The sequence below is a fragment of the Candoia aspera genome, chromosome 7 (genome assembly GCF_035149785.1).
Source record: "Candoia aspera isolate rCanAsp1 chromosome 7, rCanAsp1.hap2, whole genome shotgun sequence".
Lineage (NCBI taxonomy): Eukaryota > Metazoa > Chordata > Lepidosauria > Squamata > Boidae > Candoia > Candoia aspera.
Window position 1 is genome coordinate 14,154,928 of NC_086159.1, and position 13,954 is coordinate 14,168,881.

Consider the following 13,954-nt stretch of genomic DNA (forward strand, 5'->3'; position numbering starts at 1 on the left):
TTAAATCTCACAAAATTTCAGCATTCCTGTGTTAGATCCTGTGATATCAGAAATGAGACTGTCTACGTCTTGTGAGATCTGACAAACTTGCAAGACGTTATATGATTAAAATGACAACAATAATAAACATTCAGGAGGGTTGCGTCCTAGAGTTGAAAAGCTTAGCAATCCATGAGACGTTATGCCAAAGTTGGACAAAGCTTTGTTTCATAGCTTCAAAAACCTAGAGGAATGTCTCCATGAAACACCTTCTCAGAAGCAGAATAAAAAATACCTTCCAAAAGGTTAAACTATGGAACTCTTCCCTTCCTGTTTGAAGTTCAGAATCCGCATTTCTATTGCATTGTTAGGTCTTACTTATAATCCTTGCATTGTCCCTGCTTGACTGAACTGAGGCAGTCACAAGGGCAGAAGGCTCTGAAGGGAGACAGGTACCTTATTGGGTGTCCCCGTGCCAGAGGGTGATGAAAACACATTGCCTTTCTCCCACATGCTCTTGATGTTACGAACTCCCTCAGCAGGGACTGGTAGGTCAGAAGCAGCTGGCTTGGCAGTCTTTGCTGCTTTGGTGCCCTGCAAGAAACAACTGGTGAGTCAAGATAGCTGCTCCAATGTCACAAGATTGATGAGGCACCACTCTTCTCTTCCTCTACATTTTCCTTCCTCCTACTTTACCACCTGCTATTGGGCTACAGCCTGCCTCAATCCAGACAGTTCTTCCTCACCAACTTACAAACCAACAATCAGGAAGACATAGCCAAAATCAATCCACAAGAATTTCCCCAAGTTCATCTTAGGCAGATCTCTCAAAAGCCATGAAAGGAAGGCTGAAACAGAGGCTCAAGCAGTGAGGGGCACTTGAGTGAATGATGTAAAGGGCTATTTGAATGAAATATATTTTATTTGTTAGATTTACCCCACCTTTCCTCCAGAAGCTTAATTTCTCCCCACAAAAATCCTTGTAAAATAGGTTGGTTTGACAGAGGGTAACTGGCCCAAAATAACCCAGTGAGCTTCCATAGCTGAGGACAGTCTTAAAGCTGGATCTCCCTGGTCCTATCCAGTGTGTTAGCCACTACATCATATGTTGGGGCAGAGCTCATAAGTTGAAATATGTATCCACCGCTCCACCTCTTCCAGTGAATTCCAGAGTATTTAATGACATGTTTTAAAAACCCTAGTCTATGAAGAATGCTTGTCTTGACCTCAGTAGCCAATCAGAACATGAGAAATTGAGAAGATGAAAGCAGCTCACCTCAATTGCACTGGTATATTGTTCCAGCCTACTGTCTATCTTGGAGACAACTGGAGTTGTGTGAGTAGGTTTCATGCCACTGTGAAAAGAATGAAATGACAGAGACTTGTCAGTTCATATCCTGCACACTAAACTTTCATTATGACCTTTTTCTTGGCATTTGACCTCTTTACCTCTTCTGGGCAGATTTGTTCAAGAACTCTGCACGCTCTTCTATCTAAAGAAAAAAGACAGAGAAATAAGAACATAAAAGTGAGGTCTACAAAGATCGCAGAACCTGGTAGAGGTTTAAATAATGGAACAGTCTACACAGATGCAACAAACATTGCAACTATGTAACACACAACACAGCAACAGCACAATAAAATGGAGAGAAGGGGCATGGCCTACACTTACACTGAGGGCCAACTATGGATCCTGAAATGCCACAGTCACAGAGTTTTTAAGAAGAAAAATTAACAGAACGATAGTGCTAAGATGGAGTAGCTTAAAAAAACAGAGAGACAGGAACAAGAGCAGAATCACTTCACGTGCAGCCTCCATCCAGATATGGAGCCAGATGTTGTAAGAGCTAAAGAACTGAAAACAGCAGCCCTGTGTTTTTTGTTCTTCTTTCTCTAAGAATATTTAGGGATCTAAAATGCACACCACTCCATTCTGACATCCCTCTCCCCTCCAGTTTTGACATCCTTTTCGGGGTCTTGGCATTCACCATGTGACAAAACTGTGTGTTACAGAGAAAAAGAGATGTCAGATGTTGTTGGTAGCACTTCTCTCCAGGACCATCCAGTTACATTAGACTATCCTTTCCAATCCAGATGTGTTGATCTTCAATTCTCTTAATTCTCAGTCAAGCTGGGGAAGATTGAGTCAAACAAGCAGGGGACCATAATACACATAAATACTATTTGGAAAGCATTTAGATCGTGTTACATTTTTATCCTGCCAGTTTACCAAAAGAAGTCAACCTAAAAAGCACCAGAAAGAGTCAGTAAAATTATCATTGCATCTCCCTTGTCTTCTGAGATAAGGAGGTCTTCTTCTTCTTACTGCCGAAGAAGACTTGAAAAAATTCTTGTTCCACCAAGTGTTCCATCCCTGATGGTGTTTGAGGTGCCTAGCTGATTAGTTAAGCCTAGATTGGCATTTATTCATTTTTCTATTATTGTACACCAACTTGAGTTGTCTGTAAACCATTGTATAAATAAAATAATAAAATAAAATCCAGAAGAACAGTTGCCCAATGTCATCTCTACAACTGAAAACTCATCTGAACAAGATAGGTTTAACCATTTGGGAAGCCCAAGGGTGAAGGGGTTAGATACACCCCCAAGGGACAGTAGTTCTTTCTTAGTCAGAAAGTTTCTGTTACAGGTATGATCAAGCCATCTGAGATGGTTATAAGAAAAGCTCCTTCTTAATGGTGTAACCCCATCTCTTATGGAAAGGAAAACCAAGATATGAATGTTGGGGATAGAAGATGGTAGAAATGTGGCCTAATCAGTTTCCAAGTTTGGGCTGTCTTTTCTTAGCACCCTGTATTGTTGATTATGCTGTAAAAAACTATGCAGCTGGTTCTTGAAATCTCCCTTGCTGAGAGTTACTAACAGAGTAACCAAAAACTTCAACTACCTGAGATAAATTGGGGAAATAATGTGGCCATCATCCTTAAAACTGTCTCAATCCCAAGGATTAAAAAAAAACACCAACCATTTGGCTTCTTATCTAATTTTCTCGCTACATAATTCTTCTATCTATAATAGAATCCAAAACCCATCATCAACTACCCACCTTAATACCCTGATTAAAAATCAATGTTGGACCATGCTATCACATTTGAGATGTGATGGGGAACATGTTTGAAATGTTTGTTTGAAACTGGAGCCCACGCTAAATCCAATGCACAAAGGAAAGGGGTAAACGATTTCATTCACAAAATAGATGGCTTAATGAATTGGGAAAGCTTAAGGTAAAGGTAAAGGTTTCCCTTGACGTAAAGTCCAGTCGAATCCGACTCTAGGGGGCGGTGCTCATCTCCGTTTCTAAGCCTTGGAGCCGGCGTTGTCATAGACACTTCCGGGTCATGTGGCCAGCATGACGACTCGGAACGCCGTTACCTTCCCGCCGAAGCGGTACCTATTGATCTACTCACATTTGCATGTTTTCGAACTGCTAGGTGAGCAGGAGCTGGGACGAGCAACGGGAGCTCACCCCGCCGCGCGGTTTTGAACCGCCGACCTTCCGATCGACAGCTCAGCGGTTTAACCCGCAGCGCCACCGCGTCCCATGAAATTGGGAAAGCTTAACTGCCACATAAACTAGAATGTTGGGATTAAAGAATTCTTGAATCTCTAGGTTGATTGTCCACAGAGGACTACAGTACCAAGATCCTCCTTGGGGTGGGGGAGGGGGAAGATGGGCAGTGATAAAAATTAATTAAATAAATAAAAATACAATCCTGTGCTGCTTTTCAGAATCACCAGAGGGCAGCAGAACAGAGCTAAAGGTTACTTTCAGCTCAGTTCTTCTCCATCATCTCAGAATGTTGTTTCAGAAATGTTAGGACACTGGGTACAAATTTTGTGACTCTCAGTAGAGAAGCTTGAGTGATTCCATTTTGGTGAAAGCAAATACAAACTCCCTTGATTGGCATTTCCAGAACTAAGCAACCCATCAGATTTCTCAGTCCATGAATGCCGTAACAATGCTTTAGAACTGTTTCAGTATTAGCTTTAAAACGTACAGATGTGCATTTATGTGTAAAACTGTTTGTTAAATTGCACATTCATACAGAAGGGAAGGTTCTTTAGGGTAAGCATATGCTGAAGTATCTAACTAGAAGAGAGCTTGTTTCAACTAAATCTGCAATCCTAACTTTTACGATTCTCCTTAAAGCCCATGCTTTTAGCCACAAGAATAGTGATCCACAAGAAGGTGTTTTCAGTTATAGCATCTTTGTAATGTTCTCTTTGGGAAGAGTTCGCATTTCTATACCAGGGAGAGAACAATTTAGTTGCACAAAACATTTACGGTATACTTATCGGGCTTGTATCTCCTCTGGCCAGCAGCTTTAATGCTGTTGGCTGGCTTGAATTTTTTATTCAAAGAGCAATATAAATATGCTATCACATAAATATAGTATTATAATCATTGTTTTTTTCCTCTCTGTCTCTTTGGGTAGTGAGGTGGATCTGCCAACAGGAATCAGTAGAACAAAGGGACCAGTGAGCGTTTTGATCAAAACCAGAAAAACACCATACACAGTCTTAGGAAACAAAAGTCACCACAACAGCAAGCATCAGCATGCCCACAACTGAAAATGGTAAGAAACATATGGTAAACAGAATTACACAATGTATCTGTAAAATAAAATGGAAAGTATAGCAGTTAAAGAAGATGCTCTGGTGCTTGTCCTTAAATTAGGAAGTGGAACTCCAGACAGTCTGTTCTTTTTTCATTCTGTTTTCTGAATTTCATGTTATTCTCATCATAAAAGCAAGAAGGTGAAACCCTATGAGTTAAAGTGAATGGCCAAAGTCCCTCGGTTTAATTATTCTATGCAGCCTGCCCTCTGGTTTCATGCTTCACACTAAGCCATGGTTTATTTAATAAGCCACATTTGCATAGATTCCCAAACGGTTCATGATTTACATTGCAGTATGAAGGAACCCAGCCAAATGCGGCCAAGCCAGCCAAGGCTGAGCAGGTTGCATGAGTCCAATTGTGATCCAGCTTAAGGAAATCCAAAAATAGCTGTGCGCATACCCCACTCCGCTTCTTCAAAGGCCATATAGGTGGCGCTGCGGGACGCGGTGGCGCTGCGGGTTAAACCGCTGAGCTGCCGATCGGAAGGTCGGCGGTTCGAAACCGCGCGGCGGGGTGAGCTCCCGTTGCTCGTCCCAGCTTCTGCACACCAAGCAGTTCGAAAACATGCAAATGTGAGTAGATTAATTGGTACCGCTTCGGCGGGAAGGTAACGGCGTTCCGTGAGTCATACTGGCCACATGACCCGGAAGTGTCCTATGGACAACGCCGGCTCCAAGGCTTTGAAACGGAGATGAGCACCGCCCCCTAGAGTCGGACACGACTGGACTTTACGTCAAGGGAAACCTTTACCTTTACCTAGCACTTGCTACCTTGCCCTCATAGCTAGAGAGGGTGGAGAGATTGGAAGTGAATCATTTGCCCTATTCCCAGACAACTTGCCTGCACCCATTGCTTAGCATACCTGCTGTAAACTAGATAAATAAAGGAGGCTACTGTCTGTCTTTTCAGTGGTTGCTCCTTCTAAAATGAAGAAATATACATTCTAATGCAACTCAGTCTGTGCACGGATGAGACTGCCAATATTCACTGTCTACCGTAATCCAGTTCCCAGAAAGCTGTTTGGGTTTTAAAGTCCATCCAATTAATTCAGCAAGCAAACCTTTCCCCACCAGGACAGCGAATGTTGGCACTTCCCTCTCTCCCAGGGTTTGCTTTGACCCACAACTGTTACAACTAAAGAAGCCCTAACACACAAAAGTCTAAGAAGGTTGCAGAGTACAGGGCAGCAATTAATTCATATTAGAAGAAGATGCAGCTGTGCTACTTAATGGTGCTTTTAGGTATTGCCACACCAGCACATACAATGCACAGTGTTGCAGTGTTGATTTTTCTACAGCCGTGAAGGTGAGGATTGGAATCTCTTTCACAGATACTTGATTACAATGATATGGCATCAGCAGCTGGATGGAGCATTACCTTGAGAGCAGAACCTTTAGGAGTGAAACATTTGAAAGGCTTCTTATCATCTGCCTGTGCTTCATCTGGTATCTTCTGGCGTTTCTCAGCCGCTTCTGCCCTTCTTCTCTCAATTTCTTCCTTCAGCCGCCTCTTCTCCTCCTGCCAAAAAACATGGGATGGAATCGTTTAGTTGCCTGTATCAGCAACTCTGGCTGATCCTTAAGATTCAAAACTGGCGACAAGGAACAGGCCCAGCTGCAGTAACTGGCGGTGTTGCTAGCAAGGGGGAGCAAATAATGAACGAACCATTGTGATGCAAGGCCTAACACTTGGTATATGTATTGTGGCATCAGACGTATGTCCCAAAGGGGCAGAACTTGCATTACATCATCACAACAATTTGTTTTGTCATTTTGATGACGTTTTCAGATTCCACAGAGACCTCTGACTGCAAGCCACCATTAAAGTTATGCAAAAATGTACATAAAAATTGAGTCATCTAAACCTACTTGTTAGACCAGTGTTTCTCAACCTTGGCAACTTGAAGCTGTGTGGACTTCAACTCCCAACACTGTGTGGACTTCAACTCCCAGCATGGCTGGCTGGGGAATTCTGGGAGTTGAAGTCCACACAGCGCAAGTTGCCAAGGTTGAGAAACACTGTGTTAGACAATGTAGACACATTACATTCAGTGCCTGCACACAATCTGTGTCAGTTTCTGTGCAAATGCTGGACACTGATGACATTACCTCATCAGATAATGAGACGTCTGCAAGCAAACAACCAAGCTCAGAGAGCACCAAGGACTCCACCGTTCAACCCTGAGCTACAGAGATTCTCTTTCATTCTATTACCTCTTCCCGCGCTTTCCTCTCTGCCTCTTCTTTCTTCCGCCTCTGTTCTTCGTCTTCCAGAATCTTCTTCCGTTCTTCACGCTTCTTCTTCAACTCCTCCAATTCCACAGCTGCCTCTTGTTGTTTCTGCTTCAGCTTCTCAAATTCTTCGCTCTCATTTCCACCTCGCCGGCGGCGTAACTCCTCCACCCTCTTGCCGGCTTCCGCCTGGGGCTTGGTGTCTTCGGATCCCGGTGTGGCTTTGAACCCCGGTCGGCTGAGGAAGGAAGACCAACACTTTACAAAGAAGTAAGCTCTCACTCACTGATCAGGGCCAACCCCAAAAGAAAGAATTATCTCCACCAGAGAGTGGACACCTCTGTGGGTGGCATCTCTTCCTAAGGCAGACATTAGTTTCATGATTTCAAGGGCTTTCCACATTTTAAAACATCAAAACCCAAATCCTCTTTACAATCTGTTGCTTTTTGAAATATGACATGTATATTTTAGTTTGGACTGAGGTGTTAATTAGACTTACAGCAGAAATCAGGAGGACCATTACCGAGGTGAGTCACTCATGCCGTGGTCATCTCCTGTATAGACTATTGCAATGTGCTCTACATGGGACTACCCTTGAAGAGCATCTGGAAGCTACAACTGGTTCAAAATGCGGCCATGCGAGCAATTTTGGGTGACCCAAGGGTGGCACGCGTAACACCTTTGCCGCGGGAGCTGCATTGGGTGCCAGTCTGCTTCCAGGTCCAATTCAGGATGTTGGTTATTACCTTTAAAGCCCTACGTGGCATTGGGTCCAGGTTACCTGAGGGACCGTCTCAACCCCATCACATCGACCAATCCTACCCAGTCAGGCAGAGAGGGCATGTTGCAGGTCCTGTCACCAAAAGAATGTCATCTGGGGGGTCCCAGGAGGAAGGCCTTCTCTGCTGTTGCCCCCGCCCCATGGAATACTCTTCCCCTGAGGTGTGTCAAGCCCCCACTCTTCTGGCCTTCTGGAAAGAGTGAAGACCTGGCTCTGCCATCTTGCATGGGGTGTGAAGAGGAGTGGCCAATCCTGGGGGTGGTTAGCACCCTAAAGATGCTCTCCAGAAATTAAATTAGGAAATTTTACCATCCACCTCTTGGAACATATTATTTATTAAGAAGACTGTTTTTATCGTGCTGGTTTATTGTTGTACTGTTTTATTTTCTTTTAATTAATGTTTTTATTCCTATGTTATGTAAACTGCCCACAGTCACTCCCTGAGTGAGATGGGCAGGGAATAAATTTGAAAGAAAAGAAAAGAAAAGAAAAGAAAGACAGGGGGAAGGGGAAGGGGAAGGGGAGGGAGGGAGGAAGGAAGGGAGGAAGTTGAACCAAGGGAGCACAAGCAGTCTCTGTTAAGTATGACTAAAACAGCCATTTTGCAGCCCGCAGGAGGTATGTTGAGAAACGTGCTTCTTGGGACCAGCCCCAGTTCTGTAAAAGAGCCTCCCTGCAGTAATCAGGCTGGCCCCCTCCCAGATTGTCCCCAGAAAAATGCTGAAAATGTAACTGTTCCAGAGAGTGTTCTAATAAGAATGGGGCCTCTTTGCTCTAATCTTTTGACTAGTTTTATTCCTGGGGTGACTATTTCATTGTTATACTGTTGATACATGTATTGGCTCTTTCCTTTTTTTGTATATGGAAGCAAAATATTTTTTTAAATGAAAAAGAATCTCTCTCTTACGTCACAAACATAGGGAACCTTTCCACCAACATTTTGATGATATAAATGATACTCTGCACCGCTACTTGTTGGAATACGTATACTATTTTTGAAGGGGTGAATCCAATGGCACTGACCCTTTAGCACATCAAGGGGGCACTGGGGTACAGACAGAGAATTAGGGATTTATTTTGCTTTCCCTCTTGTCTGCCTGTCACTCTGCCTGCTCTTTGGTTTATGAGCCTGCTATCTCAGGTCACTTCCCTCTGTCCCTCTTCCCGGGCGCACACTCCTCTAACCATGCAGGAGAATGAAATTAAATTTGAAATCCATTTATATGGCCAAGAAGCCAAGCCAATTGTTCTGATGCATCTGAATATGAGCTGAATAATATTAAAATTTGCAAGATTAGGCAAGGGCCATTTGCAAGTCTGAGATGCTGATCCTTCAGGGCACTTTTTAAATAGTTGTGCAATGTCAAGGGTCTAAAGAAGCAGGAAGAGAGCCCTTGTAATATAATTGGGCCTCCTAGGTAATGCAGACTTTAAGCTTACCTGGTGCTCTCCAGGGACTGTCATAATTCTCCCCCAGGACTGCTGATATATCTACAGAGCACTCAGCTGGGAAAGGCTGATTTATGCTGACAAGCTAAAGCAAGAAACATTTTCAAGGTGATGCAAAAAAAAAAAGCCATCCTTAGCCTTTGTAGGGCAGTTGAGCCTGTTGCAGTAAGACCCATAAAAGGCAACAATCGGGTCCAAGTGTAAACGTCCTTGCACAAGAGTGTATATCTTACCTAAAAGCATGCTCTGTGTGCTTCAGCTTATGAGCAGAGAGTTCTTGGAAGCATTCCCCATTTTGTGGCTTTGAATCCGGAATTCCCTTCTTGCGATCCCAGATAGACTTTACCTCTTCTTTGGGCATTTTGTCTCTGTTCAGTTTATCTTTCATCTAATAAGGAGACATGGTTTAAAAAAATAATGAGTTACATCCAAGACTCTGAAAGAGTTGTCAGAGGTATCCATCTCCACTGTTAATAGGAAGATAAAGAACGATTAATCTACTGCAAATGTAAGGTCAGAAGAACAGCTTGTAGCTTCAGCTTTGTTCTGCACAAATGCCCTGAGTTTGGAAAGATCTTACACACACTGACAAGATTAAAATAACAATACTTGCTTCCATTGTCACTGGGTCCTCATCCCACTGTGGCTCATCTACACAATGAGTGTGACCCAAGGAACCACAAGATATTTGTATTAAGTAATCAATCATCAAAAGCATTAAATTGCCTACATATTCATGTCCAGATTTTTTTTTGGGGGGGGGGCAATTTCATCACTGTCTTGCCTCTTATGCATATATGCCCAAGGCTCTGAAATGTGTCCTTCCCTTACAATCAAAAAGGATAGAGAAGTTGGAGTACTTTGTCTCTAGCTAGATGTCCCACTGCCTGTGCAATGTCTGTTTCTGGATTTCTGGGGTGGCTACCCATACGAGACACTTTCTTGTTCCCATCAAACTGAGTCACAAAGTCCCCTCGCCTATGAAGCAGGATCTGGTTTATATGGAATGATACTACTGGGATATGTAAACAGTGTTGCTAAGAGCAGTCAAAAGATGCATTACAACCTTTGTGGAAACATTTAAATAGATGTAATAAAATTAATCTCAAAGATAAGCCAAGTAAAGAATGGTCCTCCCAATTTGGTCCTGGAGATGAAGCAAGTTCTGTGCACCGCTTGTCTTGGCTTTCCACCTCCCCTAGCCAGAAAAATTCTCCGATTAGTGTCATTTAGAGCTGCTCTTGACTATCTGACTGTCAAGCATGCCGAGTCATGCCTTGATGCTAATTGGAGTTGTGTGCAGAGTGCAGCGTTCCAGAAAACTTGTTCTGGTCTGCAGGAGAGATTAATCTCATGAAGGACTTCAGCTAAAGCAGTGGCCAAAGCAAACCAGAAATAGCAATGAACAACTGCGCAAATGCTCTTCCCTGACTAAAGAGATCCTGATCCAGATGGCAAGGAGACCCACTGATATCAATCTGATTTAGTTTAGTGAGACCGATCCCACTGATTCCATTGAGACAGCTTTCATGAAATCTGAATTCAGTGCAGTGGCTTATCCTGTTTTCAGCATTGCTGTTTTGGAAAAGCATTTCTGGAGTTTGTCAGACAATATTTTACAATATGTCTAGAGCAGGCTTAGTCTGGTACCATTAACTTCTATATCACCCACCAGGATGACTCAAGCATGTGACATCTCTGGAAGACACAAATTGTGAAGGCTGCTCTAGGGGGGCACTATTACTTTTTCCTAATATCAAGGCAGAAAAGCAAAACCACCATATGTCAGCCTCACGAGGTAGACCAGACAGGAAACATGACCAGATAAGCTAATTCTACTTTATTGTAAAGCTACATTAACAGAATTATGCAAGTCTGAAATTACATCTCTCCCCCAGTCTCCTTTGCAGCCCAAGAAACCAGGGAGGGTCTCCTCTGAGCCTCTTGCCCCACCCACATTCCTGCTGTGGGCTCAGCTTGCCTTTTATCTGACTGTTCCCTTGGTTGCATCTCCTTGCCCTCTCTCCGAAGGTCATTCCCATATACCATTACACCATGGTAATGGTGGGCTAAAGACATCCACAGCCCTGGAACTAATCCTGCAACAAGGAACTTGGTATCTTTTCCACAAGGGCAAAAAAGTACTTTGGAAAAGTGATATTTACATGAATGAAATGAAATTGCTTCTTAGGATGACCTCTCCTCCAGCAGTAAAAAAGGGTTTAGTCAGTCTATCTTTTCTGCCTTGCAGATCTCTTTTATGTCAAGAAAGAGCTGGGAGAAATTCAAAACCTATCCCTCACTGCCCTAGAAATTTAATGATATTTCTGGGGCAAGCCCAGATCTGCCAAGCAAAGAGTTCTGGGTTTGTTCCAAATCCCTGGGGGAAATTATGGTAGCAGTCTAAGTGGGAGAGAGGGTGGGACAGATCCCTGCTTCCATTCTAATAACTGTGTTAGTTTTTGTCTTTTAACATGCACATTTTAATAACATACATCCTTAAAAAAATTAAAGATGCCTAGATATGTTTTCAGTAATCTGCGGGGTCATTTAAACATGCTTAATTAATGCAGTGTTGACTGGCTATGATGCAAGGGGTTAATAAACAATTAACTCTTTAAACCGGTGTTTCTCAACCTTAGCAACTTTAAGATGTCTGGACTTCAACTCCCAGAATTCCCCAGCCAGCATGCTGGCTGGGGAATTCTGGAAGTTGAAGTCCAGACATCTTAAAGTTGCTAAGGTTGAGAAACACTGCTTTGAACAGTTGGCTAGCAGCCTTATTTATCTCAAAAAATGTCATTCTCGATGTTTAATACTTCCTTTGGAAATTCCAAATCCTGGGTCTAAATTTCAGTTTCAGCTCAAGTTGTGAGCATCTGAGCGCAATGATTAGGCTAAGTGCTTATCTTCTTATAAACATAAATGCATTAAAAGTGGCGGAGGGGAACTCTGCAAGCAAAAAAGAAAAGGGAAAAAATGCTGTTCATGTAGTATGTCTAGCCAAACTGGAAGCAGGAAATACCACAACTATCATGTCATGAGAAAGCCTGCTTCAGGACAAACTTTGCCGTCCAGCTCTGCACACCCAAGATCTTAAGGCAGTCCAGAAAAGAGAACAAATTCTCGGATGTAAAATAAGAACAGACCAGGGAAAGGCAGTTTTACACGAAATGGAATTTCATCTTGATCTAGCCATTTTCAGTTTTTGCAGGATGATTGACTTACAGCTAAGATCCTCCTGGCTGCTGCTGTTGTTGTTTAAGCATTAGTATCAGCCAGAATATAAATGCTTTTTCAAAAGGATGGTTATGAGACTAAAAAGGTTGGGTACTCCATGTAATTTAGGGAAGGGTTGCAGCTCAGGAATGGAGAAAACAGTTTGCAAGTTGAAGGTCTTAACTTCATGCAATGCTGAAATGGCTTTCTACTCATTGAGATCATTGCTCTAGCTAACCAAGTACTGTCTACATCACTGACTGAGAACAGTCCACCAGAGACTCCTAGGGAAGTCTTCTGCATTGGCTGGTACCTTCTCCCCCTCTTTCTGTTCAACTAAAAATACTGGGGATGGAATTTGAGACTTTCTGCATGAAAAACATCCCCTCTACCAGTGAGGCATAGATCCTTGCTATTCCTGGAGTCTCTGACTAACCAGGTCTCAGCACTATGAAGAATGATATCTGCTTGAGCCTCTGGAATACCACTGTCAATCAGTGGGCCAGAGTGTAAGGCATGATTGTAGGTCTAAAAAGTAACATCCATGATTTCCATTTAGGGCTAAATTCAGTGTAATCCCATATCAGAGTGAGTTTTTTTCAGCCTTCCCCAGCCTAGCTTCTAAATCTGGGAGCTCCAACCCCCATATATCAGGAGGTATCTTTCAACTTCTTCATGATTGCAGAGGTACATGGACTTTCCTCATTCCCTCCATATCTAAAAGGAAGCCTTGAGCCCATCTGTAGAGGAACACAGAGGTGACCTTGGAGAAGATATGCAGCAAAACATGAGCTCAGTCCAGGAAAAGAAGAAAGCGTGAGAAAGAAACTTCATGTTGCCCTGCATTGACTCCTTTGGTATAAAAGGGAGGGAAGGGGAAACACTCTTAGGCTTTTAAGATTCTGTTGTTATAGTCCAAAATCCTTCATCTATTGGAGCTAGACCACTACAGAGAGAACCTTCTTGGTAATTCCACGCACCTCACCCCCAATGAAATGTTTTCCCCAAGAAATTTGCTTAATGCCAACTTTCTTTTCTTTCTTCACCAGGTTAAAATATGTCCCAGGCTTTTGAAGTCTTTTAATCTTCATTATATTTTAAATAGTTTTATCTCCTATTTTAATTCTTTACTAGTTTTAGCTCATTCTTTATTGCATCTCATTGAATTTGCTTTGATTTTTTTTTAACATACTGGCTTTGTATCTGTTCCTGTATTTCTATTATGTTGGTTGTGTTACAGCTTTTCAATTTTGTACTGTATTATAGCTTTATAAATATAGTTGCATAAGGGTATAAAATTTCTCATTTTATAAATCGAGACATTAAACAAATGATCCATTCAAAATTATTACATTTCCCCTAACAAACTAATTTACACTGATGTTGTTTCATGGATGGCAAGTACGATAAATGATAAATCAGCTTGAAAAAAATACCAATATCCTTACATTCAAAAGTGGCTAACCTAAGAGTACATTTTGGTACCTGCAGCATCCTGTGTGAAGATTATTAAAAACAATGGTTTGATACCAATAATTTTACTCACCATACAGTAAAACACCATGGCACCAGCTTCTGAGTTTAAGTAGAAATGCAATGCACCAATTTTTGTAATGAAAGGGGGAAAAGCCAAAAGAAAAAAGGAGACTCTGG

The 13,954-nt window shown here is 42.4% G+C and overlaps 1 protein-coding gene across 6 annotated transcripts in view; it reads right to left on the minus strand.

Moving 5' to 3' along the window:
• Nucleotides 1-13,954, minus strand: part of CALD1 (caldesmon 1) — a 201,459-nt gene that overhangs the window by 7,124 nt on the left and 180,381 nt on the right. For all 6 annotated transcript variants that reach the window (XM_063308506.1, XM_063308507.1, XM_063308505.1 and 3 more), the window contains 6 exons: nt 9,316-9,470; nt 6,835-7,090; nt 5,999-6,139; nt 1,429-1,472; nt 1,256-1,334; nt 436-573 (listed from right to left, as the gene is read on the minus strand). In XM_063308506.1, the coding sequence (XP_063164576.1) occupies nt 436-573; nt 1,256-1,334; nt 1,429-1,472; nt 5,999-6,139; nt 6,835-7,090; nt 9,316-9,470 (813 nt within the window). The remainder of the gene's footprint in view (nt 1-435; nt 574-1,255; nt 1,335-1,428; nt 1,473-5,998; nt 6,140-6,834; nt 7,091-9,315; nt 9,471-13,954) is intronic.